The 25,992-nt window shown below is 47.7% G+C and overlaps 1 protein-coding gene across 1 annotated transcript in view; it reads left to right on the forward strand.

Moving 5' to 3' along the window:
* Positions 1–25,992, forward strand: part of LOC144942019 (A disintegrin and metalloproteinase with thrombospondin motifs 18-like) — a 118,840-nt gene that overhangs the window by 37,928 nt on the left and 54,920 nt on the right. Inside the window, exons 5-8 of the mRNA XM_078868629.1 lie at positions 5,352–5,608; positions 6,497–6,580; positions 23,322–23,481; positions 25,180–25,285. Coding sequence (XP_078724755.1) covers positions 5,352–5,608; positions 6,497–6,580; positions 23,322–23,481; positions 25,180–25,285 — 607 coding nt within the window. The remainder of the gene's footprint in view (positions 1–5,351; positions 5,609–6,496; positions 6,581–23,321; positions 23,482–25,179; positions 25,286–25,992) is intronic.

Consider the following 25,992-nt stretch of genomic DNA (forward strand, 5'->3'; position numbering starts at 1 on the left):
TCTTGGTTCTTTCGGTAAAGTCACGTAGATGGGAAATAATAAAATAATAAAAATAAAACATAATAAAATACAATTCTCACGACGTTTCGGCCACAACGCAAGCAGCCGTCCTCAGGTGAAGAACAGGTCTGTCGGAAAGACAGCGTCTGACCTGTTCTTCACCTGAGGACGGCTGCTTGCGTTGTGGCCGGAACGTCGTGAGAATTGTATTTTATTATGTTTTCTTTTTATTATTTTATTATTTCCTTTCTACGTGACTTTACCGAAAGAACCAAGAAGATGGCCCATCTTGTTATTTTCATTGCTGACCCAATGTAGAGCTACGGTGTGTGCGTGCATAAAAACGTGCAGCCTTTTTGTCAATAGCCACCCCCCACTCCCATGAGCTTGCAAGCTCATGGGGGTGGGAGGGAGCAAGCCTTCTTCATGTGCATTTAATTGTGCACGTTTAATCACAAACAACTTCAGTCATATGCAATCAATTTTGTTTCCCGATATGATTTGGCCCCCGTTTTTTTTATCTGGGTGCTCTGCTGCTGTGTCCTACATTATGCTGGATGTGTGGTATCACCCTGACCTCTTAGGGCAATATAGCAGTCCTTAGTTTCACATTCTCCAGGAGAGAGTGCTTTTTGTGAACGCCCCATACGACTTGCAGAGCACACACGTTGGTAATGTGACGTGCTCCAAGCCTGGCCGTCTTTGTCTTCCCAGTTCTCGTTTGAGGATGAGTAATTCAAGCGGAGACCCAGGGCTGCTTTAGTGGTCAGTAGTCACCGATGCGTCCCTGGTTAGGAGTCAAACTTAGGTTGCTGGAATCCTACCCCTGTAAATAACCAATGAAGTTTTCGGTCACCACGAGGGTTGCCATCTGTCCTGGTTTTCCCAGGATCCTCCCCTTGTCCTGTTTTTGTCGGTTGTGCCATGTTAATAACGATGCATTCACAGGTGTTGTTTCTCGCCTATTTCGGTATTGTGAGGAGGCATTCTTCTTCCGACGAAATGTCCCGGTGATTTTGTACCTCCAGAAGTGGCATTGCTACTGCCCACACGGGCACAAACTTGCACAACACACACCTTGTAGCAAAGTTTGGCACTCGATTCCATCGGTTCGCTTGCCCGCCTGCCGGTGAAAACAAAACGCGTATTTAATGCCGCTTTCCGCGCCACTCAAAGCCCTTGTCACCGAACTCAAAACGTCGCATTATTGGCAGGCAAAACCGACTGCTCAAGTCGCCAATCAACTAACTCGCCCGTGGTCACACGGCCAAGCATTTTGCGTTCCGCCACGAAACAAACCACCCCCCCTCCCCGTGTCACGATACCCGTTATGCACGTGTTCATTTACTTAGCGGTTTAGTGTTCGAGCCGCCGCCAAGATTAATGGCGGGAAAACACTGCTGAGTATTTATTGTGCCAGCAGACGAGCCGATGAGCCGCACATTTAATTGTTATTTAAAGCAGCCCCCCCCTCCGCTTCGCGAAAATACAATCTGTGCGGCTATCACACTACCGCCCACACCACCGCCACGTAGCTCTCCTCGTGTGGCCGGCGTGAGCTGACACGGGAAGCTGCAGTAGCTCCGAGCTGCAGGTCAGCGGAAAGGTCGTAGCGGGGTCGTTCTGACCCCCACAAGTGGAGAAAACAAGCCGTGTGTCAATGTGTCAATGTGTCTGTGTGTCAATGTGTATGTGTGTGTGTCCGGTCGTGTAGCGGTTTTGCACGCCGCGCTAATGAACCCGGCGAACCGAGGTCGATTCCCGCTCACGGCGTCCAATGTCAGTGACGATTATCTGAACCGGCCCTGGGACTCCCCTAGGTCGACTCAGCCACAAATGAGTACCTGGTGTGGTGTGTGAACATCGCAACTGGGGAGACAAAGGCGGCCGGGTGTGGTGCTGGCCCACCCACCCCCTCGTGTGCCGTGCCGGCCTTCATCGGTGCTCGCTAACAGCACTTGCTGCCAAGAGTCTGTGAAGGCTACACGAGGGATCTTTGTCTTTGTCTCGCGTTGTCGGTTGTGGGTCACAGGCGACATATGGAATATACATGCAGATGCTGGCATCGGCGGTTGGAAATTTTTTAACTGGTGGTGTCGTAGATGTTGTTGTTTTCGTTGCAAGTGTTTTTATTCTTTATTTCAATCGGCTTTTTTTTAGACACAGGGAGAAATATCCGTTCAAAAGTTGCCCAACAATTATTATAAACAATCTACCACGTGCACGATATGTTGAACGTCAATTGTATTGTGAGCGTTCGCTTGCTGATAGCACCGCTTGCAGAAGGACCTCCACTGTCGGGTATTTCGCCTTTTTCACGCTGGCCAGGTGTGTCTCAGCAATGGTGGCAGTACCCACACTTTACCCCACCACTACATGGAACCTGGCTGGGTGGACAAAGGGGGGAGAGGATGGGGGTGGCATTTATGAATCTTGCACCATTGTTCCAGCTGCGACCTTGCGATGTGCTCTCACCATTACACAGCAGCACATTCTCAGATTTTTTTATCAATACATTGTCTGAAAAGCCACAGCATCGTGTATCCTCATGTCAAAAGGTCAGAGAGTCAAGGAAAAAAGAGAAACTTGCCCATTGTTTGAACTGAACTCCCTTATAATTACTTAGGTGCACATTTTTTTAAATAAATACGGCATAGCGGAATATCCGTGTGAACTCGAGCATTTGCAGGTGCACATTTGCATACGCGAAAGAAATATACGAAAATACATTTTCTTTTAATAATGAATGCGCCCATATGGAATATGCATTTTGAACGCGACACGCTTGCAGCTGTCTCTTTGCACATGTTAGAACCCGCCGGCGCCGGTGCAGAGTGCACCTGGTGAGCACCGTGCGTGCGTGCGTGGCGTCGGTGCATTTTTGCAGAGAAAGCGCATAATTCCGTGCAAATACATTTTAGAAAAATAATTTTTCGTGGGGGACACTCCCATCAATACTTGCTGAGCGTGTGGCCTCGGCGCCTTTTCACTCACGCCTTCCCGGCACCAGGCGTGCGTTCAGCGACGTGTGTAATTAATCCGTTAGTCCTACCCTTCATGCCCCCCTCGTGAATGCATACTGAGAGCTGTGCATGAACGTATATTTTTTTGTTGTTTATATAATTATGCAGGGTCTCTCTGTGTGTGTGTGCGCGTGCGTGTACGCAGTTGTGCGGTGCACGTGAATTAATGAGCTCTGAACTCTTTCGATCCACATTGGTAGAACTTGAAATCGTTAAAAAGAGAACATTTGCGATGGTTAGTCCTTGAGTCCAATTCGCCATAGGGTGCATAGGTGTAATTGTCGGATACAATGGAATAAAGTATAAAGTGTGCGCAACGCAGCGAATAAGAGGTGCATGCCCCTGATTAAATTTGAGAGCCAGAAAAAGGGACCGATGGATCGGAGAGCTAGAGACATCATCCGATGAGCGAATTAAGTTCAACATACGTACATAGGGAAGCATTTTTTTTTACCGTTGAGAAGAGTGGGGCTTTGGGCAGGAGACGTCATTGGCAGGGGTGGTGGCCAGTGGGTCAAGGCTAACGGCGGAGTGAAAGCCAAAAAAGGGGACACGTGCGCAAGGAGATTTCACGCCACGGAGATGTAGCAATAGAAGTGGATCGTGTGCGTGCGGTCGCATGGATTGTTACATCCCAGGACCTTGAGAGATGGCGACGGATTGGGGAGACCTTTATCCAGCAGTGGATAGTTCCTGGATGATGATGATGATGTTGAATTGTTTTCAGAAATACAATCAAATACACATGTCACCTTTTATCGATGTGCTCGTGTCAAAATGACTCCCCATCATATGTATGTGTGAATGTACCACATTATTGTGATCGCTTCCTTAACTTATGCAGGAAATCGGATGAGATGTCTGCATGGTATTGCTCATGATAATTTGTCTATGCTGCCATCTCTTCATTTCCTTTTCCACACCCCCCCCCCTCTATTCCTGTTTGTCTTCTTTAATATCCATTTCGGAAATATCTCTGCTGTTCGTTTTCCCCGAATTGCGAAATGTTATGTTTAAAAAATCAAAATGATTTCTTGCATTGTAAATACGTGTTATTAAGCAAGGAAATATGTAATTAAGCGAAGAAATGTCCTCATCTCCTCTCGTCAGCAAAACATCCTGTCATGTCATGGAATGGCCTCCAGAAAATGACACCACAGATTTACTTCTTAAATCACGTTATTAGGACTTCCTGACCCAGACCTATTAAAAGCATCATCATAATTTGTAAAACAGTGGTTTGTGTTAAATCCCTGACACGAGATGGAGTATTCTATTCCCATCAGACTGGGTTGGCAATTGTGGTAGAACATTTGACTCATGTATACGTAGGTCGCGAGTGGAATTTTATTTAAAAGTCAAATTGTACTATCATTTGTTCAGGTCAATACAATACGTGCTCTGTGTGTGTCAACTCATCCAGCAGTTTTTTCGAATTGAGAGCCACAATTCAATGTTGTAATTCAAATTTGATTATTTTTGTTTGGCTATTTTTTACCACCCTGTTTGTAACAATCCTAAATATTTTGCTCACTTGTTCAATTATTTTGTGAGCTCCATTAGCTTTGAATGTAACATAAAAATATTATTTGCATAAATCTTGAGTCATATTTCACACGCACGATTTGATGCGTTTAGCACGTTTGCAGGAATCGATTTCAGTCGCTGAATTGATGCATATTTCATGCCGAAAGAGGACCACTTTGTCAGCAGTGGCCGTTCAGCGGTGAGACTGGTGCCAGCATGAGAATATGTAATTTTCACCGGAGTCTTTTACTGGACTCCATCCCCGGCCACAGCGGTGGCGCTGGGCATGAAACGCACGAAGCAAAACCTCAGGACCCCATGCAGCTAAGGGGACCCAAAAGTAGGGGATGACAAAATATTAGCTCTAATTCAGATCATAATAAACATAACCAGTTAATTCACATACAACGGCGAATCTCTCTCTCTCACCCCTATCTTGTCTGCACTGCTCTTCCCCAATCCCACTCCATATCTGCTGCTTTCCACATGTCTCTCATTTCATTACATCTGACTACACCTCTAACATGTTGACCACATTTCTCTCGCCTCGCTATATCATCTCGACCTGCTACCTAATATCTCGCCTATCATCTCACGGGGAGTTTAAACGTGGAGTTTACACATTGGAAGCGGGTTACGTTTGTTGATCTTCTTTCGCACCGTACGTAGCCAACCTTGCTAATCGGAGGTGCAGGGGGGAGGGAGGGTGGTGGTGGGGCGGTGAGTGGCCGATGGGCCGGCACCTCCACCGCTACTGCTCGGCCCGACGGCCAAGCCCTGTTCCGTGCGCCTGTGTTGCAGCCTCGCCCTCCATGTCTCCTTCCCTCGACCCCGCGTTCCGCGTCCGTCTGGACGAGTACCCAAGCCCCGCCGCGGCGGCGACGGCTGCCGGAGCCGGGCGCCAGCGCCGCGAGGCGAGGAGTCGGCGCTCTCCGGCGCGCGGCGGCGGCGGCGGCAAGGAGCTCACGGTGGAGACCCTGGTGGTGGCCGACAAGCGCATGCTGCAGCGGCACACGGCCGACAACGTCACCACCTACATCCTCACCGTGCTCAACATGGTGAGCGCCAGCTTCCGAGGGTTTTGGCCGCTCGTTTGGTCGGTCGATCGTTGTCCGTTCAGTGGGTCGGTTTTTTTTTATTTGGGGGGGGGGGGGGTTTCTGTTGTTGCTTTGTTTCGTCCGTTGAGTTAATTTTGTTCGGTCGGTCAGTCGTTGAGTTGAGCCGCTCGTTCTCCCGTGCGTTGAGTTGTCGGTCTGGCCGTGAGTTCGCTCGTGATGGTGCCGGCCCCGATCACTCCCATCGCTTGCCATGTTAGTTTGTGTGAATATTGCTTCCCGCGGGTAATGTGTACTTGTTTCAAACTAATGCTGATTTGTTCCCCTTAATTGTACCGCCCCCAAAGGGAAGTTATATACCAGTTGGGGTCCAACTCAAATCATCATTATCATCACTATCCATCCATCATTATCAGCATCCACCTTTCAGCCATCATCATCTTCGTCCATAAATTTTCAGTATCCATCAAACATCACCATCAGCTGGTGGCGTTTGTCTATGGAAAGGCTGCCTCCTAGCCTATAAATGTGATATTACCACTACTAACCTTTATAATGTCAGTGCATACAATATAACTTGTACCATAGCTCTCTGATGTGCATTCGGGTTATACCGCAAGTTGTTCGAAACAATATTCGACGTTTCACTTCACGTGTAAGAGGCTTCTACAGGAGGTATTCCTGAAGGAGCACACGTCAGAGGGCTGGACGGCACGACCACAAACAAACAACAACACGTAGTAGTTGTATGAAGATGCTGCATTGACAATGCTCATCAACCATGTTTGGGTAGAGAAACGTGTTCCTCATGCCTGGCCACAACAGCATACTTTCGCTTTGCCCCATGTGCACACCACCTGTCCCGCGGGCGTGTGCGTGCGTGTCTGGCAGGTGTCTACGCTGTTCAAGGATGGCACGATCGGTAGCAAGATCAACATGGTGGTGGTGGGGCTCATTCTACTGGAGGAAGATCAGGTATGGTGGGCCGTGGCATCCGCCGAGCGACGTGAACACATTGTGTAACTCACGAATCCGCCCCCTTTAGCGATTTAACGAGTCGTCACAATTTGAGTTTGCGACTTCATTTAATAATCGATTATGTTTTGGGCAGTATGTTTGTAACATCACAATCTGTATTTAGACTGGATGAATCCAATCTGAATCATCCATAGTGGATGCTGACTTTAACATACAACATATGTGGATCTTGTCCACCTGTGTGTGCTGGTTTCTGTCTGCTTATCTTTCAGATTTTTCGTGTTTGCTTTCTCTCTTGTCCACCTGTCTGTGCTTGTTGGTCTGTCTGTCATCCATCGCCCTCGGTTATTTACGTTCTCTGCTTAATTCGTTCAATCGCCATCTCCTTGTCCTAAATCAAAGGCAGAATTCACACCTTCGAGTCTAAGCCTCGAAGGTTATTTTTTTACTCTTCGTATGAGCGGCGCATCGTGGCATCATCGTTGCATCGTCGTCATCATCGTCGCTCGCTCACTGCTTGTGCGCGAGAGTGCACATGGAACAGCAGCAGCAGCAGCGCCATTCTACTCTGGCATGCCCCGGGCGCTTTAATGGGACATTTACACAACTCCAGCCAACGCCAGGCCAGGGGCCCACAACTTCAAGAGACGCGTTATTACTGCACGTACAGATCTGGCATCGAATCAAAGCTCGAACCTCCACTGATTCCTGCAAAACCACCACCCCCCCACCCCTTACCCCCCCCCCCCCATCCACCAACTCCCCGCGCCCTCCCGGCAAGCAGCCTCACGGTTGAGCGCGCGCTTCATTTAGAAGTTTCGCGAATGCGCACGGGGCGGGTGACTTGCCTTAACTTCCACTCCCGTGCTGAAGCATCGCCACGGAGTAGCGTTGCGTGCGACGCGCAATTAATTCGCCCAAGACGGAACCCATTATTGCCGCAGCGCCGGCGACGAGTCGGATTAGGGGGTTGCGGTGGCCGGGCAGTTGGGGCGCCCGCCTTTGAGCGCGCGTCTTTTTTTATTTTTTTGAGCCGACAATGGGTGGGGGGGGGTGCGGGAGAATTGAAATAAAAAAAAATTCCGGCCGGCACGTTGTTTGGGGGAGAGATAGCCGCTTCAGTCAGCTGGCTGCTGCTACCGCCGCTCGCTGTGCACGCAGGTACACGTGGCACCACACGTACCACGCAGTGCGTGCACGAATAATGATGATGATCGTATGAATCGATTACGACCCTAAATCCATTGTTGGATGAAAGACCTCCCCCCGCCCCCCCGCCCCCCCCGCCCCCCCGCCCCTCCGCCCCCCATGCTGTGTCAGTCATAATGGGCTACGTGACCTCGCTTCACCAGGCTGGTCAATAAAATGTGGTGAATGGGTGCCAGCATCTGTTATGTAATGTCCAGCCCCTTACCAGTCCACCGCCGAATGAATGCCTCCTGCGCATCCATATCGGTCACGGCGGTCGTTTGACCCAACCTCACCACGCGGATCAACGCGTACGTCGACCGTGCCCGGGAATCGAACTCGGGTTGCCAGGTTCTAGGACAGATGTCTCGCTGGCAGATGGCGCTTGGCCGCTCTCTGCGCTCCTGAGCCAGTGAAGGAAAGAACGCGTTCGTATGGCAGGGGCCAGTCTTGATGTTGGGCAACCACTGTCACCTCGCCTCCCACAGCGTCGGTCTCGTTTTATTGATTCCAGGGGCGTATTTGAAAGAATATAGCATGGCGTAATAATGTTATAACGACCATTACACCATTACGCACTGGTTAATTTCACACCATCTTCATAATGGTTCACTTATGTAGACTCTGATTAGACTATAGACCACGATTTAATATGTGCAGGTAATTGGTTCAAGATAGAAATCGGCTGTCAATTTTCTTCAAATTCATTTTAATATAATTCCCACCTGAATACGTATGCGACCGTAATGCGTGTGTGTGCGCACCTGTGTGTGGGGAGTGGTAGTGTAGTGGTTAGCGCGCTGCGCAATGAACCCGGCGATCCGGGTTCGATTCCCGCTCACGGCAAACACCAGTGACGATTATCTGAACCTGTCCTGGGCCTCCCCTAGGTCGACTCAGCCTGAAATGAGTTTCTGTTGCTGTGTGTAAACATCGCCACTCGGGAGACAATGGTGGTTGGGCGTGGTGCTGGCCCACCCACCTCCTCGTGTACCGTTCCGGCCTTCATAGGTGCTCGCTAGCAGCACTTGCCCCAAAAGTTCTGACAAGGCTATACTGGGCATCTTTGCCTTTGTGAGTGAGCAAGCATATTGCAAGTACCAGTAACATTTTAGGTATCATCTCTACCGTCTAGAAACACAATGCTTTATTTTAATACGAACGTTGTGAAAGCCAAAATCAGATGAATCAATCCCGCTTAGCCTTGCAAATGTGTGAGAAACACAAAAACATCACGCACACACACACAACACGCTCCCATTTTCTTCGCATAGAAATGGAACGACATCGCGATTGCCTTGGCGTCTACAACAGCGGCTGTGGCTCGCGCCAGCCAGGAGAACGCAGTCACGTGCTCTCGTTTTGATAGTCGCTGATCGCAGTCTGGATTCTCTAAATAAATAAAAAACCGCACATCACGGCTCCGTAGGCTTTGTTGTCGCCTGACGAACGTGTTGAACTTCTTTCGCACCGTACGTAGCCAACCGTGCTAATCGGGGGGTGCGGGCGGGAAGGACAACAAGCGTGTTTGGGGCTATAGATTGCACAGACGAGAGGGCGAAGCAGCATTTTAGTTTGTGGAAACGGATCAGCGTGCTCGCGACAAAAATGCGCAAAGCGCACCGCGGGGGCCGTTGTAGAATCAGAATCTTTATTTCGACTGGAGGGGAAATCCGCTGGGCGGTGAAGCTCTTTTACACAGACGTCGAGGGTGGGCGGGTCAGGAAGTTACAAGAGCAATTTTTTTAAACAAAACACGCGAAATTAGAGAAAAATTGGTAAGCAAGTCACTCAATGTGAATAATGAATAAACGCGCACATCATTTAAGTCCGATTTATCACCATTGGGCAAGGTAGCAAAAACAACGACACGGACAGTCCCAGACCACACCGAGACAACAGTCCCTCAATAAAATGACCCATGAACAAAACGAGGGGACTGCCTACCGAACAGTGTGGGCATTTCCCGTCCTTTGCATAAATAGGCAGTTGGCAAAGAGTAGCTGGTGCGGTGTGAAAGTCAGCATTGGGTACACAAAGATGGCCCGGTGTGGTTCTGGCCACCCACCCCCGCATGTGTTGTATTGGCCTTAATAGGTGCGCTCACTTACAGCACTTACCTCAGTATACAGGGGAGGGTTCTTTGCGTGCGTGGGATGACTTCACCACCACCACCACCACCTAGTTGATGGATGTCAGCTGCTGCGTGTGGTCAAGAGTGCCATGGTGGTTCGTGCAACTGCTTTTTGAAACCGGCAACCTCGGTTCGATTCCTGGGCACGGATACCATCCGTCGAAAGTGAAATCTGAACCTGTCCTGGACGACTCCTCCAGGTCAACTTAGCCTGAAGGGAGTGCCAGGTGCAGTGCATGAACATGGAGAGACAAAGACAGGAAGACATAGCCACACCACCAGATATTCTTGGTTCTTTCGGTAAAGTCTATTCTACGTGACTTTACCGAAAGAACCAAGAATATGAATCCCTGCAGTCACGAGAGCTTTACATCAAAAAATTACATCACCAGATGTCCACTTCTGGCATTAGTAGATTCTCACTGACAAACCATACAGCTTAATGGGAAAGTCGTGATCTATTATTTTTCTACCTACATGACTTCACCGAAAGACCCAAAGAGTATAGCTTAATGGGGTTGCTGATCTGAGTGTGCATACGTGTGTAGCGGTTAGCGCACTGTGCTATGAACCTGAGGACCCGAGTTCGAATCCCGCTCACAGCCAACACCAGTGACGAATATCTGAACCGGTCCTGGGCCTCCCCTTGGTCGACTCGGTCTCAAATGGGTTACCTGGTGCGGTGTGCAGTAAACATCGCCACTGTGGACGATCAGGCGTGGTGCTGACCACTCACCCCCTCGTGTGCCGTGCTGGCCTTCATAGGTGCTCGCTAACAGCACTTGCCCCTACAGCCTGCCATGGCTTCACGGGGGAGGGATCAGGGAGAGGGGTCTTTGTTTTTTGTGCGCTTGTGCTATTTATATGGAAGAATGACGACTATGCGTCGGTCAAGAACGTACACTGTTGGTGCACAGCTGAACCTTATTGAAGCAATTTTCTGGTTGCTTGTCTTAACCATTACATTACCCGTCGATGGCTGCAGATTTAGCACGCGTGACTCAATTTTCTAGAGAGCGCACTCACTCACGCACGCACGCACACGCACACACGCACCCATTCACTGCTGGCAACATCTGCATCGTTAATTGGGCAGATAATTGAATTCACTCTTGGAATGTGAATCCGGCGCATGTGACTGATCGCTGCACAGTAACCCCCTCTCGTTGTATGCCTGCAGCATCGTATTTTGAAAGGTTGCAATTTCTTTGTGTTCAGCACCGTTGCTTTCAGGATTACGTTATGTATATATACATATGGCATGCGTGTTCAAATAATCTGAAAAGGATTTGTGCTGGACAGCTCCACTGAGATACGACATAAATTGATGATCTGATATCGATTTAAAAAAAAAAAAATTATCGGAGTGTATATTTTAATATGTGATTTGTGATTTGACCAGTGTAACATAAATCATCATCAGTCTTGATCAATCCACTGCTGGATGAAGGCTTTCCCAAGCGGTCACCATCTCTAAGTATCCTGCGATGTGATTCTCCACCCAGGACTGATACACAGAATCAAAATCAGAATAATTAGAATTTAGATTTTGAACTCGGGCTGAGTACTAAGACTTACTCGGGCGTTCTTGGGCAAATAAAAACAAACAGTAATATTATAAATGTGTACATGCAGCCTGGATTGGAGTAGTGTGGCAGTGCTTGGTGCACGGCACTTTCAGCAAAGTTACGTGACTTTACGGAAAAAAACAAAGAGTATAAATCCTTGCAGTCACAAAAGCTTCAAATCTAGAAGTTACATGAGTTTGATTCCCAACCAGAGCTAACGTCCGTGGTTAGAGATATCTGAGCAGGTCCTGGGGCTGTCTCCTTTCACGAACCTGCAGTGACCAGTGTGGTGAAATATGGTGAAACAACCTCCCATGACTGACATTGCATCAGGAGGCCTTCACCCAGACGAATATTGACGACACCGATTATAGCGCGATTAGCTCCGTACGGTGCGAAAGAAGTTCAGCATACATACACATAAAGGGCTATAGATATCCAGCCTTGTTAAAGGCAATGTTGCTATTCGATCAACTCTATCTCTGTTAATTCTAGATTTGAAGCTTTCGTGACTGCAAGGATTCATATTCTTAGGTTTTTTCGGTAAAGTCACGTAGGTAAAAAATTAAAATTAATAAAAGTAAAATGAAAATTAAATAAAAATCACGACGTTTCAGAGGCAACACAAGCCTCCGTCTTCAGGTGGAACCGTCACAGCACGACTGCTGCATCAAGTGCTGTGACGGTTCCACCTGAAGACGGAAACTTGTGTTGCCTCCGAAACCTCGTGATTTTTATTTTATTTTACTTTTATTAATTTTTTTACCTACGTGACTTTACCGAGAAAACCTAAGAATGTCTATCTCTGTTGGTTGAGTTTGCATTACAGTCAACACGGAGGACCCACAGCGTTACCGAGACACTTGCGAAAGCAGATGCGAGTTGCTACGAGGAGTCTTTTTGGCCGGGGGTGGGTGGGGGGGTGGCGGGTCCGCCTCCACTCCGACACATGTTTCACATTAACTCTTTCCCATCAGCTTGTCGTCCCCGTCGCAGTTTTGGAAGCGGATACATTCTATCTGTCGATACCGATGAAAGGGTACGGCAACACAACTGTCGCTCGCAAACCCCCCCCCCAAAAAAAAAAACAGTTTGGGCCGTCTCGATCAGAGGCCGGTGGGAGGGATCGCCTGTTGCGTGGGGTTCCCGGAAGTGCTGTTAATTAGGAGATTCCACCGTGTGGTCCTGGATCGCCGACGCTCGAACGACGCAGCGTCCTTCATGACAGGCAGTCTCCCATTGTTGTTTTATTTCTTCTTCCTCCTCCTTCAGCAGAGCACGCAAGGACGCTTCTCCGCATCGCTTTAATGTGCGAGGCTCCCATGATGCTGCCCCGTACCCGGGGGGGGGGAGGGGGTGGGGGAGCAGCAATCTTCCAAATTTTACCGATGGCTTTTTCGCACAAAAAAATCCAGTGTGGTCAAACAGCAGTCTCTGTTTTTTTTTCCCTTCAAAGGATTCGTTTTCCAAACCACCCCCACTCCCCGGAGAGGAATGTTTCCTTGAAAGACTTTTTATTATTATTATTTAAAAAGCAGAGGAAAGAGAGAATGAATTAAACGTGGTGAAGGTAAAAAAAAAGACATTAAATAAATGTAAAAAAAACGACGTTTATTTAGTTTGAAAATTGATATTTCCCTTTTTGGTGCTTAATATAGTAACAGCGGTGTGATTTGCCCATTAAAATCTGCGGCAGGAAAGTGTAGCAGGCCCCCTCTGTGGGTTGTCCTTTCGTATGGGGCTTGGGTTTGGCCGCAAAACTTGCTGTGGGACTCCTGTGCCTCCTTTTACTTTTGGAGGGCTCCATGTGGGTGATTGAAGCAAGCCAAAACAAATATAATTAAATAACGCGATCTTACTTATTCCCCGAAATGGGATCTGTGGAATAGTATAAGCGCTTATTGAACTTGCCCTTAACTGCCACTAATTAAACCTCCCCCAATCCACCACCCACCCAAAGCCTTAAGTCACTTTGCAGCAAAAAAGAAACAGCTCATAGCTTTAGGAAATTGTTGCGCATTACTTGCAGCTGATTATTTAAGCGTTTTGGGTCACACAAAGGTACAATCTCTTTGCTGCTGATTTATAAAAGCAAGCCTTTGTAAAACTTGGTGCAATCAAAATGTTGACGGCATTATGTCACTTGGAATAGGGTGCTTGTAGTGGACGTGATGGTGTTTATATTGCCCTAAAGAAGTGCTCCCCCGAGACAGCGTGACCCTATATTTAATCAGAGCTAAACACTTTTGGTAATTAACGACGCTTGTCTATTTCTGCAAACTCCGGTTTACAAATCGGCTTCGTTTTCTTCCGCGGTTTCAGAGTCAGCTCCTCCCCGTTCGTCTTGCGGTCTGATGATAATAATAATAATAAACGCAACTTCGTTTCACCTATTTGCTTTGGCATTCGTGGTGTGGTCTAGTTTCATGGGTGACATGATACAGAGCTAAGCCAAGCAGGGTTTTCCCGAGAAATATAAGGACCCATTGGCAAGGTAGGCTCAACCCACGAGACATTTTCTCAGCTGTTGGCAATGCGCATTGTAACCGTAACGTGCAGAGTCAAAAACTAAACTACATTTGAGATCGCATGACATGTATATTTTAAGACATCCCGGATTATAATCAACTGCAAGTGTAATAGTTTCAAATGTCGTCTTGTTTGCGTCTTAAGTAAAGGGTATATATACAATGTCCGTTGTGAAGCTGCACAGAAATTCAAGGGTGTTTTTAATTGAAAGACTAATGGAACGTGTAATTGCATGTCAACAAATTAATTCTGACTCTGTGAGTTTTTAGACGTAAATACCTCTAAAATGTATTATCTTCTTGGTGCAGCAATAACCATTAACATAAAGACGTTTGCACTCTTTTTTTGTCCACTTCAAAGCCAATTTATTATTCACGCTATGCTCAAGCGTGCTGTAGCTATGAACAAAATGTGCAACTGTGACATGGAATTTGGACATCAGTGTAGGCTTGGGGCACTAACTCACAATTTCCGCGAAATAGCATGAAGCATACTCTTTGGTTCATTCGGTAAAGTCACGTAGGTATAAAATAAAATAAACACTTTTTTACAAATGAAAAAAATGTTATTGAAATGTTTAAAGAATAAAAAAAAACATTAAATCACGACGTTTCGGAAGCAACACAAGCTTCCGTCATCAGGTGGGAAAACCACAGCAAGACATAAATTACTGTAGTGGACGTAATCCAGCACTTTGGACGTGGGGTTGGTGATTCATGCAAATTGACACTGTGTGGTTACAAACACACAAATAAAAAAAACATCTCCTCTCTTCAATTAATAATGATGCGGCATTCATTTGCGATGAACAGCCCTGAGCCTCTGGTGGAAATTCCACATTCATATGGCAGGAACATATTTCACATATATAATGACCCCTGTTGGCTTCCCACAAAGTGGTATTAATTTAATTGACCCTGGAGGGGAAGAAATGGTTTTGAACCACGCCTCGTCCTTGGATTTGAACTCACGCAGCCTTTTGATTGTGCCACAAAACCCGATGGATTAAAAATGGACGTGATTATATCTTACAATGCACCCCACACAATGATTTTGTACACATTGCTCGTTCGCATTACACAGGGCTTCATCTTGTATACGGAGTGCTAATGCCAACCACATTTGTAAACCCAGCAGCCTCGTTCACCAAGCCTGACTCTGCTGAAGAGACCCATAAGCTTGAAACTAGTCCACAGTTTGCTTACTCAAGCATACTTAAACAAATTCTACCGGATAACATTGGTAGAAAAGCCAATTGGCCAATGGACCAAAATACAGATTTGTTTTCTCATATACGGAAACACAGTTTCGCTTGATAATAGTTTTTTTACCCTTCTATCTGGCAACAAAACTGACACCTTTTTTTACAAGGAGTCATGTTTGCATAGACCACAATACCTGCAGCCATAATGCAAACAAAAAACATAACTCTGATAATATATGCACTAAATTTCGATTTAAAGCTTTCGTGACTGCAGGGATTCATCTTCTTGGTTCTTTCGGTAAAGTCACGTAGAAGGGAAGTAATAAAATAATAAAAAATAAAACATAATAAAATAAAATCATTCTCACGACGTTTCGGCTACAACGCAAGCAGCCGTCTTCAGGTGAAGAATGAGACACTACCAAGCTAGGAGCTTATATATAAGCTGGGTTGGAGGTGGAAGAGCGCCTTAACAAAAAGAATGTGCATATCAAAAGGAATTTGGCATATTCATGGGAAATGCGTAGGAGGTGGGCGGGGGCGTTTCAAAGTCATATTATGCCCATGCATTATGCAGGATCAGCAGCACCAAGGGGGGGTGCAGGGAGTAGCATTAACAAAGGAAAGGAATGTTAATGATATGTAGCTGCAGTTACTAAACAACCACGTAGAAAACTAAAGTATAAACTACATAAAAAACTAAAGTATAAAGTGCATAGCACCATCAGTATACTTACTATACTCTACAATAAGCTGAGTTACTAACAGCAAGTAATACATTACAATTCTACGTCGTAAAAATTATATAATATGCTTCCATCTAAACTTTGTTCTCTTACATCACACGAGCATATACCATACTATATACTGCCATAGATAAACCCAACATTAAATTACATACTGTATTGCTATAAACCACCCTATACCATATACATTTTAATATAACACTATGTATTATTCTACCCACCCTAATGTGTATCGAAATGGTTTATTACGTCCTTCCAATGATTGCTAAGCCAGAATCCATCTTCTCGGTTAAAATTGTCTCTGTGTTTGTATATGTGGATCGCCTCATGAACGAATCTCTCATGATAGCCAGATGGCTTGCAGAGAACCTCTGTCTTGGATTGCCCTGTCCCCAGACGACCTGCTTGTCAGTTTTGATGTGGTTTCCTTATTCACCAAGGTTCCTGTACCTGACACCATCGCAATCATTGAAGACTTGGTTCATCAAGGACTGAATGCTGGGGTACCCCCCCTGGTGAGACACTGCTTAACCAATACATACTTCACCTGGAATGAAACTTTCTACAAGCAAATTGAGGGCACCCCAATGGGCTCCCCCCTATCTCCGGTTGTAGCCAACATCTTCATGGAGAAATTTGAGACGGACGCCATCCAGACTGCCACTCTACGTCCGACCTTATGGAAGAGGTACGTAGACGACACTTTTGTCATCTGGCCACATGGCCGGCCTGCTCTAGACCAATTTCTCGACCACATCAATTCCATACACCCAGCCATCAGATTCACCATGGAAGTCGAAAAAGATGGCGAGCTACCCTTTTTGGATGTCCTAATCAAAAGGAGACCTGATGGTTCAATGAGCCACTCTGTCTACAGGAAAGCCACCCATACGGGTGCTTACCTAAAACCGGATTCCCACCACCATCCATCCCAAAAGAATTCCCTCATCAAGACTCTATATCATAGAGCCCAATGCATCTCCGACCATGAACACATTTCCAGTGAACTCAAACACGTACGCCAAGCTCTTAAGGCTAATGGTTACTCCGACTACACAATCCGCAAAGCCATCACTCCAACCATCAAGAAGGATCCTGTTGAGGAGCCTTTCAAGACCATCACCTTACCCTACATTGCTGGGGTCACAAAAAATATCTCCAAAATCCTGATTAAACACAAGATCCAGGTCCGATTCAACACTGTACATAAAATCCGTGATCTGGTACCGTCTGTAAAAGATGTGGTTCCAGACATACAGTACCCTGGCGTCTACAAACTAAGTTGCCTCTGTGGTAGCAATTACATTGGGGAAACCAAACGACATGTCTCGGACCGCATCCGTGAACATAAAGCTGACCTGAAACACGGTAGGACAAACACCTCAGCCGTTGCAGATCACTGTTACAACTCAGTGGGCTCACATGACATTGACTTCTCCAAGACAGAGGTTCTCTGTAAGCCATCTGGCTATCATGAGAGATTCGTTCATGAGGCGATCCACATATACAAACACAGAGACAATTTTAACCGAGAAGATGGATTCTGGCTTAGCAATCATTGGAAGGACGTAATAAACCATTTCGATACACATTAGGGTGGGTAGAATAATACATAGTGTTATATTAAAATGTATAAGGTATAGGGTGGTTTATAGCAATACAGTATATAATTTAATGTTGGGTTTATCTATGGCAGTATATAGTATGGTATATGCTCGTGTGATGTAAGAGAATAAAGTTTAGATGGAAGCATATTATATAATTTTTACGACGTAGAATTGTAATGTATTACTTGCTGTTAGTAACTCAGCTTATTTTAGAGTATAGTAAGTATACTGATGGTGCAATGAGGTTCATACTTTAATTATTTATGTAGTTTATGCTTTAGTTTTCTACGTGGTTGTTTAGTAACTGCAGCTACATATCATTAACATTCCTTTCCTTTGTTAATGCTACTCCCTGCACCGCCCCTTGGTGCTGCTGATCCTGCATAATGCATGGGCATAATATGACTTTGAAACCCCCCCGCCCACCTCCTACGCATTTCCCATGAATATGCTAAATTCCTCTTCATATGCACATTCTTTTTGTTAAGGCGCTCTTCCACCTCCAACCCAGCTTATATATAAGCTCCTAGCTTGGTAGTGTCTCATTCTTCACCTGAAGACGGCTGCTTGCGTTGTAGCCGAAACGTCGTGAGAATTATTTTATTTTATTATGTTTTATTTTTATTATTTTATTACTTCCCTTCTACGTGACTTTACCGTAAGAACCAAGAAGATGAATATATGCACTGTCCTTGAAGTTGATTGGTCCACACCCGTGACAGCTTTCCTTAGAGCCTAGTCTCACATGGGTTGGACCAGATGACGCCAAAAGGCGTAAAAAATGTGTCGGTTTTGTTGCCAGATAGAAGGGTAAAAAACCAATTATCATATTTTTTACTGGCAAATGAGGTTCCAACAGTTTCGCTTGTACGTGATTTTACTCGAAATGTTCCACAGCAACGCGCATTGAGTTACTATGCTGGATCAGAGCGCAACTCCACTGGCACTGTGGAAATTCAGCAGCCTCTTCACAAAGGTTAAACTGTGGAGCGAGGGGGTGTTCACTTAAATCCTGATTTGAGCGATTTTCAAGGATTGTGTTTTTCACATTGCCTATTATTTTTCCCTTGCTGATGCAGCTGCTTTTGTATTCCCCCCCCCCTCTGTCGCGCGCGCCTGCGTGTGCATGAGCGTGTGTGTGTTTGCGTGTGCATGAGCGTGTGTGCGTGTGTTTGCACGTGAGCATGAGTGTGTGTGTGCGTGTGCATGAGCGTGCGTGTGTTTGTGTGCACGTGAGCTTGCGTGTGTGCGTGTGTTTGCACGTGAGCATGTGTGTGTTTGCACGTGAGCATGAGTGTGTGTGTGTTTGCGTGTGCATGAGCGTGTGTGCGTGTGTTTGCACGTGAGCATGAGTGTGTGTGCGCGTGCATGAACGTGTGTGTGTTTGTGTGCACGTGAGCTTGCGTGTGTGCGTGTGTTTGCACGTGAGCATGAGTGTGTGTGTGTGCACGTGCATGAGCGTGCGTGCGTGTGTGTGCGCGTGTGGGCGTGCGGGCGCACGCGCTTGTTTGTGTGTGCGTGTGATTGGTGCGTGTGATTGGTGCGTATGATTGGTGCGTGTGATTGGTGCGTGTGATTGGTGCGTGTGCGCGCCAGGCACGCTGGTGACTTTGCGTGCATGCACATGCGCAAAAACATGTCCAAATGTCAAATATCTTTAATTTCGAAATTCCCAGAATTGCTATATTTTGGGGCTAAAATATTACAGGTTTCTCTCGCACGGGCCCTTTTTCCTGACCATCGCTTGGAGAATAACGCCGGCATAATACCGCCGTGACCTCGGCTTTCATTTTCCCCCCCCTTCTTTTCTAAAACCGTGATTAATTTCACAGCCAACCCAAGTGGCCTGAGGAACGTCACTTTCATTGGTTATGCTTCTGTGAAACCAACGGCTTGTTTAAAATACGATCAAAGCCCCCAACGGGTGTTGAGTACCGACCATTGAGCAGCGTTCTCTCTCATGGGCACAGCGGTCGTTTGATCAGATGCAGACACGAGTCTATGAATCTGCTCATAAGTGCAAGCGATCGGTTTCCATCGAGGAATTGGTTGACTCGATCTTGGCAGAATTAGCTAATAAAGTTACAGTGTCAAGCGTTGGGTTTGTGGATTTTTTCTTGGATATGGCGAAGCTGCGAGCAGTCATTATCAAAAGTATTCATTTGCAGTGTTTTTTTTATCGCGTTCAGAATGTAGAGCTGTGTTAATTCCTCAGTGTAAGTGCGGGGTGGTTCGATGGAAGGTGCGCTGCGTGCTGCTTGTGACCTTACGCTTGGCAGGCGACACACTCGAATAAAGCGATGCCGATAATATCTCAATGATTGCTACTTAAGTTTGTTCCATTCCAATATCGCCACCATTGTGGCAATGTTGGGTTCAACAACTTGACTAACAATTGGAGGGGTTGTAAGTTCGAATTTTTATTAGGGGTGAGACTTTGCCCATCATGTCAACTATCAGTGGTCGATGAAATAAGTACCATTCTATCGACAGAGATATATTAGCCCGCAAAGTAGGAATGTGGAATTTCCTCCTCTGGCTCAAAGTAACAGAGTTTAACTCGACCACTGTGCTCGTTTGAGCTGGCAGACAAGTTGGAACAGATTGACAGCTACGTGAAGAAGTGGTGGTAGAATATAAGCACGTTAACACAAACTAGACGAAAGGTAGCATTCGCCAGCGGTTAAGTCAAGCCTTTTACATTGTAATTATTTACATACGTAACATGTCATCAAATGAGTCTCAAATCCCTTTTTCAGGTAGGTCGTGCCTGGGAAAATGTGTAAATTCCTTGCGTGAATAATTTCACATGCAGGAGGAAACTGGAATACCCGGAGAATAGCCGACGTGGATGTGGGAATAACGCCACTGAATTCATACGCATTGTCTAGCACCTCTGCTCAGTCTTCAGCTCTAAACCTTCATCGCTTTGAAATAACTCTACACAATGAAGGAATCCCGGGAATTCTCGACAATAAATACCGAGGCAGTGTGTGGTCTTGCGTACGTAAAGGCCACATGTGCAATGCGGTACAGGAAGTCAAAATGGATTTAAGAGTAAGAAGGAAAATAGTACGTGCCAGTGCCACACTCAATCAACCGAGACTTTGTGTGCTGACGGAGCGATATGCTTACGTCCGCAAGGGGTTGGCGTGCAGAGAATTATATTAATCCCCCGAGACGCGGAGCGGCTTTCACGGTACGGGTGAAGGCGAACACCTGATTCGCCGTGTGTCGCAGTGGGTGTCGCGGTGCTACCGTGGAAGGCAACAAAAAGAAAACGTTTCGAAAACAAAACGGGCTCATCATTCGCGTCGTTGGCGTCGCAGAGTGTGCCCTCACACTCGAGGGAAGTCGTGTTGAACGCAACCGTTGATCTTCATTTGAAGTTTTCGTGACTGCAGGGATCGATACTCTTTGGTTCGTTCGGTAAAGTCACGTAGGTATAAAAAAAAATATCACGACGTTTCGAGCGCAACACAAGCGTCCGTCATCAAGTGGTCCAACCACAGCAATTGCATATCATCTCATAGAGTCCCTGGCATGTTTCTTGTTGTGGTTGTCCCACCTGATGACCTGATGACGGACGCTTGTGTTGCGCCCGAAACGTCGTGATGAAATTTCTTTTATTTTTTTATACCTACGTGACTTTACCGAAAGAACCAAAGAGTATGCAACCGTTGATCTTTACGTAAACCGGCCGTCGCGTTCGTGGAAGTCGGCGGCGTTTGCCGTCCCGTGGGCAGACGGCCGCCTGACATGCGATCGTGGAGTTTCCACCACTTTCTCGTGTGGAAATTAGCACTCCCCCCCACCCCCCCCCCCCCTATTATTTGCGTGAACGGAGACGCACGTTTTGATTTCACTTGAATTGCAGAGGACCACAGTGTCGCATATCCGACCCTCACAAATTACCCGCCCTGACCAATTGACCGCCCACGCCCGATGCAGTACGGTGGTGTGATGGTCATTTTCCAACGATCAATGGCAGAGCCAGGATTTTCAGGTAGGGGGGGGGGGCAACCCCTCCAGCAATGAAAAATTATAGAGGAGTTGTTAGTAAGTAAGGACTTGTCCCTTGCTTTGTATTCGACGCGTGTGCGGCGATGGTGCAGCCATCGATCGAGGGTCGAATTCGAACCGCGTTGTGTGATCGGCATCGTGCTCGCTGAAGGTGAATGCCTTCAGGGAAGTCGTGTGCTGTATACGCAACTGCGCACAATTCTGTGAGTCACTTATAACTGCTTTGACATTACTTATTGGCAATTATGGACTCAGACTATTGTCCTATCATCTCATAGAGTCCCTGGCACGTAATAATATGATACACAGTGGCAGTGGGGGTCGCAAAATGCCGATTTATTACTAATAAACCCGAATGATCCGATCGAAATTAAGGATTTCGATCAGATCATTGGGGGGCACATGTCACCCCCCCCACCCCCCCCATTGGCTCTGCCAGTGCCAAAGATGTTCCGGTAGCTGACATTTTCACATTTCTGCCGATACCACGGTCCGCGTCGTAGTCACATGCGATCTGTCACATTCGCCATCAATCCAGGCAAGTGAAACAAGCGCGTTCGGGGTTTGTCGATCGTATAAACAAACAAGCAAAAAAATAATCATTTGTCGAATGTAATGTCTCAGGAGGGGCCCAAGGGGATTTTATTCCAGATCCCTTCAATGGTGGGTCTGTTTTTTGTATATCCTGGTCCCCCCCTGAGTTTTGTGTAAAGAGGGACCGGTTGACCGAATGAAGTGTAACAACTATTCTCATATTTTTTCTGACAATGCTTTCTTCTGTGCAATAATTAGTGATCGTGCGGAGAATGTCAAAGCCTGTCACACGCACGCACACACACGCGGGCGCTCACTCTAGAGACGCCGGTTTTACCCCGCGATGTGAGCCGAGGGTTGTGGCTCGACACCGCGATCGCTCGGGGCAATTGGCGCAACATTTGCCCGCCCACCCCCCTCGAGCAGCCCCAGCCACCTTCAAATGACAGTTAACGGAAGAGTAAAACGATTCCATGTGTGCCTGCGAACACACACACACACGCATGTATGTATGTATGCGACCGTCTCTGAGGATAAATAGGGGGGGGGTGGTTGCTTTCTCCATGCGTTTGGACGCACGTGCGCGTGTGTGGTGGTGGTGGTGGCAAAGTGGTTCACGTACTGCGCTACGAACCCGGTGACCTGCCGTGACTCAGTGGTGAGGGATTATCAGAACTGGTCCCGGGCCTTCCCCCCGGGCCGACGACTTGAGCCTTAAACGAGAACCTGATGCGGCGTGTAAACATCGGCACTGGGGAGACAAAGGCAGCCGGGCGTAGTGCTGTCCCCCCCCTCCCACCCCGCTCGTGTGCCGTGCCAATTTCCTGCCCAACCGATTTACTTCATCCCACCTAGAATCGTGAATAAAGCAACCCCAACCAGCACAGACCGTTTGCTCGACCACAGATTTCAAATTCATAGCATTGCACACAAGTCCATGAAACTTAGGGAGACATTCACCACCCCCCCGCCCCCCCCCCCACCGATTTCACCATCAACACGATCTGTGGTCCCAGCAATTCCGCCGCACCTCCGATTATCACGGTTGGCTATGTACGGCGCGAAAGAAATTCAACGTACATATGTACTTGCCAGCATTTATGGGCGCTCACAAACATCACTCGACCCCCCCCCTCAACAGTTCGTCACAAAACTATCTGGGGGGGGGTTTGTTGTTGTTGTTGCTGTTGTTTGTTTGGTTTCAGCCGGGCCTCGTGATCTCCCACCACGCCGACCAGACACTCAGCAGCTTCTGCCAGTGGCAGGCCGGTGTATCGGGCCGCAACGGTGCCCGTCACGACCACGCCATCCTCCTCACCGGCTTGGACATCTGCTCCTGGCAGAACAAGCCGTGCGACACCCTCGGTACCGCCACCGCCGCTCAGACCTTCACATTCCGCCTTTTTGCTTGCCCCGGCAGCCGTCATCCTCTTAGTGGCCACAGAGGTCTCGGCAGGGGCGGTCGTGGCTCTATGCACGCCAGTAATCCACCCGCTGGAGGAAAGGGTTGGGGGGGGGGGTCGCGCAGATGTTGCGGAAAACTCCCTTCCTGTCGAGGTGGTGCCACACCCCGGCTCGCCAGCAGACGGCGGCACAGCAACACGTGGACTCCACCTGTTGCATCTGCACTGGGAAGTTGTTGCTCCCGCTCACCCGTTAGTTTTCCCCCGGAAGCTCCGTTTTTTTACTCTCGCGTGTGACCACTCAGCGATGGGCCGACAACGCCTTGACACGTAGAGGACCGCAGAGCTTGGTGGGTGCTTGGGCGCAGGCTTGCCGCGTGGCCGCTGACTTTGGTGGGATACTTGCGCCTCTTTGAGTCGCTCTCGCCCGTCTGGAGGGAGCGACGACTCTGCGGCGCATTGCAAGTTGAGGTCATTTATTATAATTGCAGATCTGTCAACCTCTTACCGACTTGTACCTGCTCCTCGGCTTCCTGCACTTTGTTGTAGCCCCCTCTTGGCTTAGAGACCATTCTTGAAAACTCACGTTTCGCTAGAGGGGGGGGGGGGGGCGGGGGGATTAAACCAAGAGCCCCTGGTGCATTGAAATGCTTCCGATGCATAAGGTGTTTAAAGGATACAACACTGAGGCATCACCCAACATCACACACTGGGAGAACTCACCTGCTGCGGCATGAGAGAATCGCTATTGTTATGCCGGGACAAGGGGCATTCATGAGTGCAAGATTTGACCTAAGTGGATGTGCGTTTTTGTGCGTGTGTGCACACATGTGTGTGTGTGTATGGGGAGCGATGGTGCAACGGTTAGCGCACTGTGCTACAAACCTCGCGCCCGGGTTCCATTCCCGCTTACGGTCAACACCAGTGACGATTATCTGAACCGGTCCTGGGCCTCCCCTAGGTCGCCTCAGCCTCAAATGAGTACCTCGTGCGGTGTGTAAACATCGCCACTGGAGAGACAAAGGCGGCCGGGCGTGGTCCTGGCCACCCACCCCCTCGTGAGCCGTGCTGGCCTTCATAGTTGCTCACTCACTACACTTGCCCCAACAGTCTGTTCAGGCGATACGGGAGATGTTTGTCGTTGTATGTGTACGGGGAGTGGTACTGTGGTAGTGTCGTGGTTAGCGTACTGCGCTACAAACCCGGTGACCATGAATTGGTTTCGCGCTCGGAGCCAATAACAGTGATGAATATCTGAACCAGTCGTGGTGATCCCCCCTAGATTGACTCAGCCTTAAATGAGTAACTCGTACAGTGTGTACGCATCAGCACTGGGGAGACAAAGGTGACCGTGCGTGGTGCGGGCCACCCACCCCCTCGTGAGCCGTGCTGGCCTTCATAGGTGCTCGCTAACAGCACTTGCCCTCAACAGTCTGTTAAGGCTCTACGGGGGATCTTTGTCTTTGTCAACCCACGATACCTGGATCTGTCCCGTGACCTCCTGCCAGCAAAGCCTTTGACGCTCCATTGTGGCTTCCAAGTGCCTCTAGCCTGACAGGAGCTTGGTGGTAATTTCACCGTCACTTAGTGACAAATGGCGACTGTTGTTATTGGTGGTCGTGTTGTGTGTTGTGTGTGCGCGTGTTTTCTCACTGTGCAGGCTTTGCGCCCATCAGTGGGATGTGCAGTAAGTACCGCAGCTGCACGGTGAATGAAGACTCTGGTCTGGGAGTCGCCTTCACCATCGCTCATGAGTCAGGACACAAGTGAGTACGAACATATATATAAGCACACACATGCACGAAACAAAATAAAGATCCCCTGTAAAGTCATACAGACTTTTATCACACGTGCTGTTAGCGAGCACCTTTTATGCCCGCAAGTGGCAGGCGTGGCAAGAACAATGCCTGCCCACCTTTGTCTCCCCAGTGTCCCCACACTGTGTCAGGTACTCATTTAAGGCCGAGTCGACCTAAGGGAGGACCAGGACTGATTCAGATAAAACTTAATCACTTATAGAGTGTGAACCCCCTCCAGCATACTTACATTCAAAATAAAGATCCATATATGTAGCCTATGCAGGTTGTTGGAGCAAGTGCTGTTAGCGAGCACCTCTGAAGGCCAGCACTGTGTTACTCATTCAAATCTGAGTCGATTCGTGCACGTGCACAGCATAGTCGCATCTACAAAGGCAATTGAAGGGATGCATGATGTATCTGTCGCTATATTCAAAAGTGTGTTACACAACAGATTTAGACCACGAGTAAACTCAACAATTGGCATCGATTTTTATATTTGAATATTGTCATTGAAGGCCTGGTACCCATTATTCATAAGCACATGCACCACATTCACACTCAGTCGTGTGCAGTAGGCTCTGTTTAATTGCTGATTAGCATGGTTGGCTGCGTACAGTACGAAATAAGTTCAACATACGTACAGTCGAAGCGAGGAAACGTTTAATCGATCAACT

This window comes from Lampetra fluviatilis, chromosome 26 (assembly GCF_964198595.1).
Source record: "Lampetra fluviatilis chromosome 26, kcLamFluv1.1, whole genome shotgun sequence".
Classification (NCBI taxonomy): domain Eukaryota; kingdom Metazoa; phylum Chordata; class Hyperoartia; order Petromyzontiformes; family Petromyzontidae; genus Lampetra; species Lampetra fluviatilis.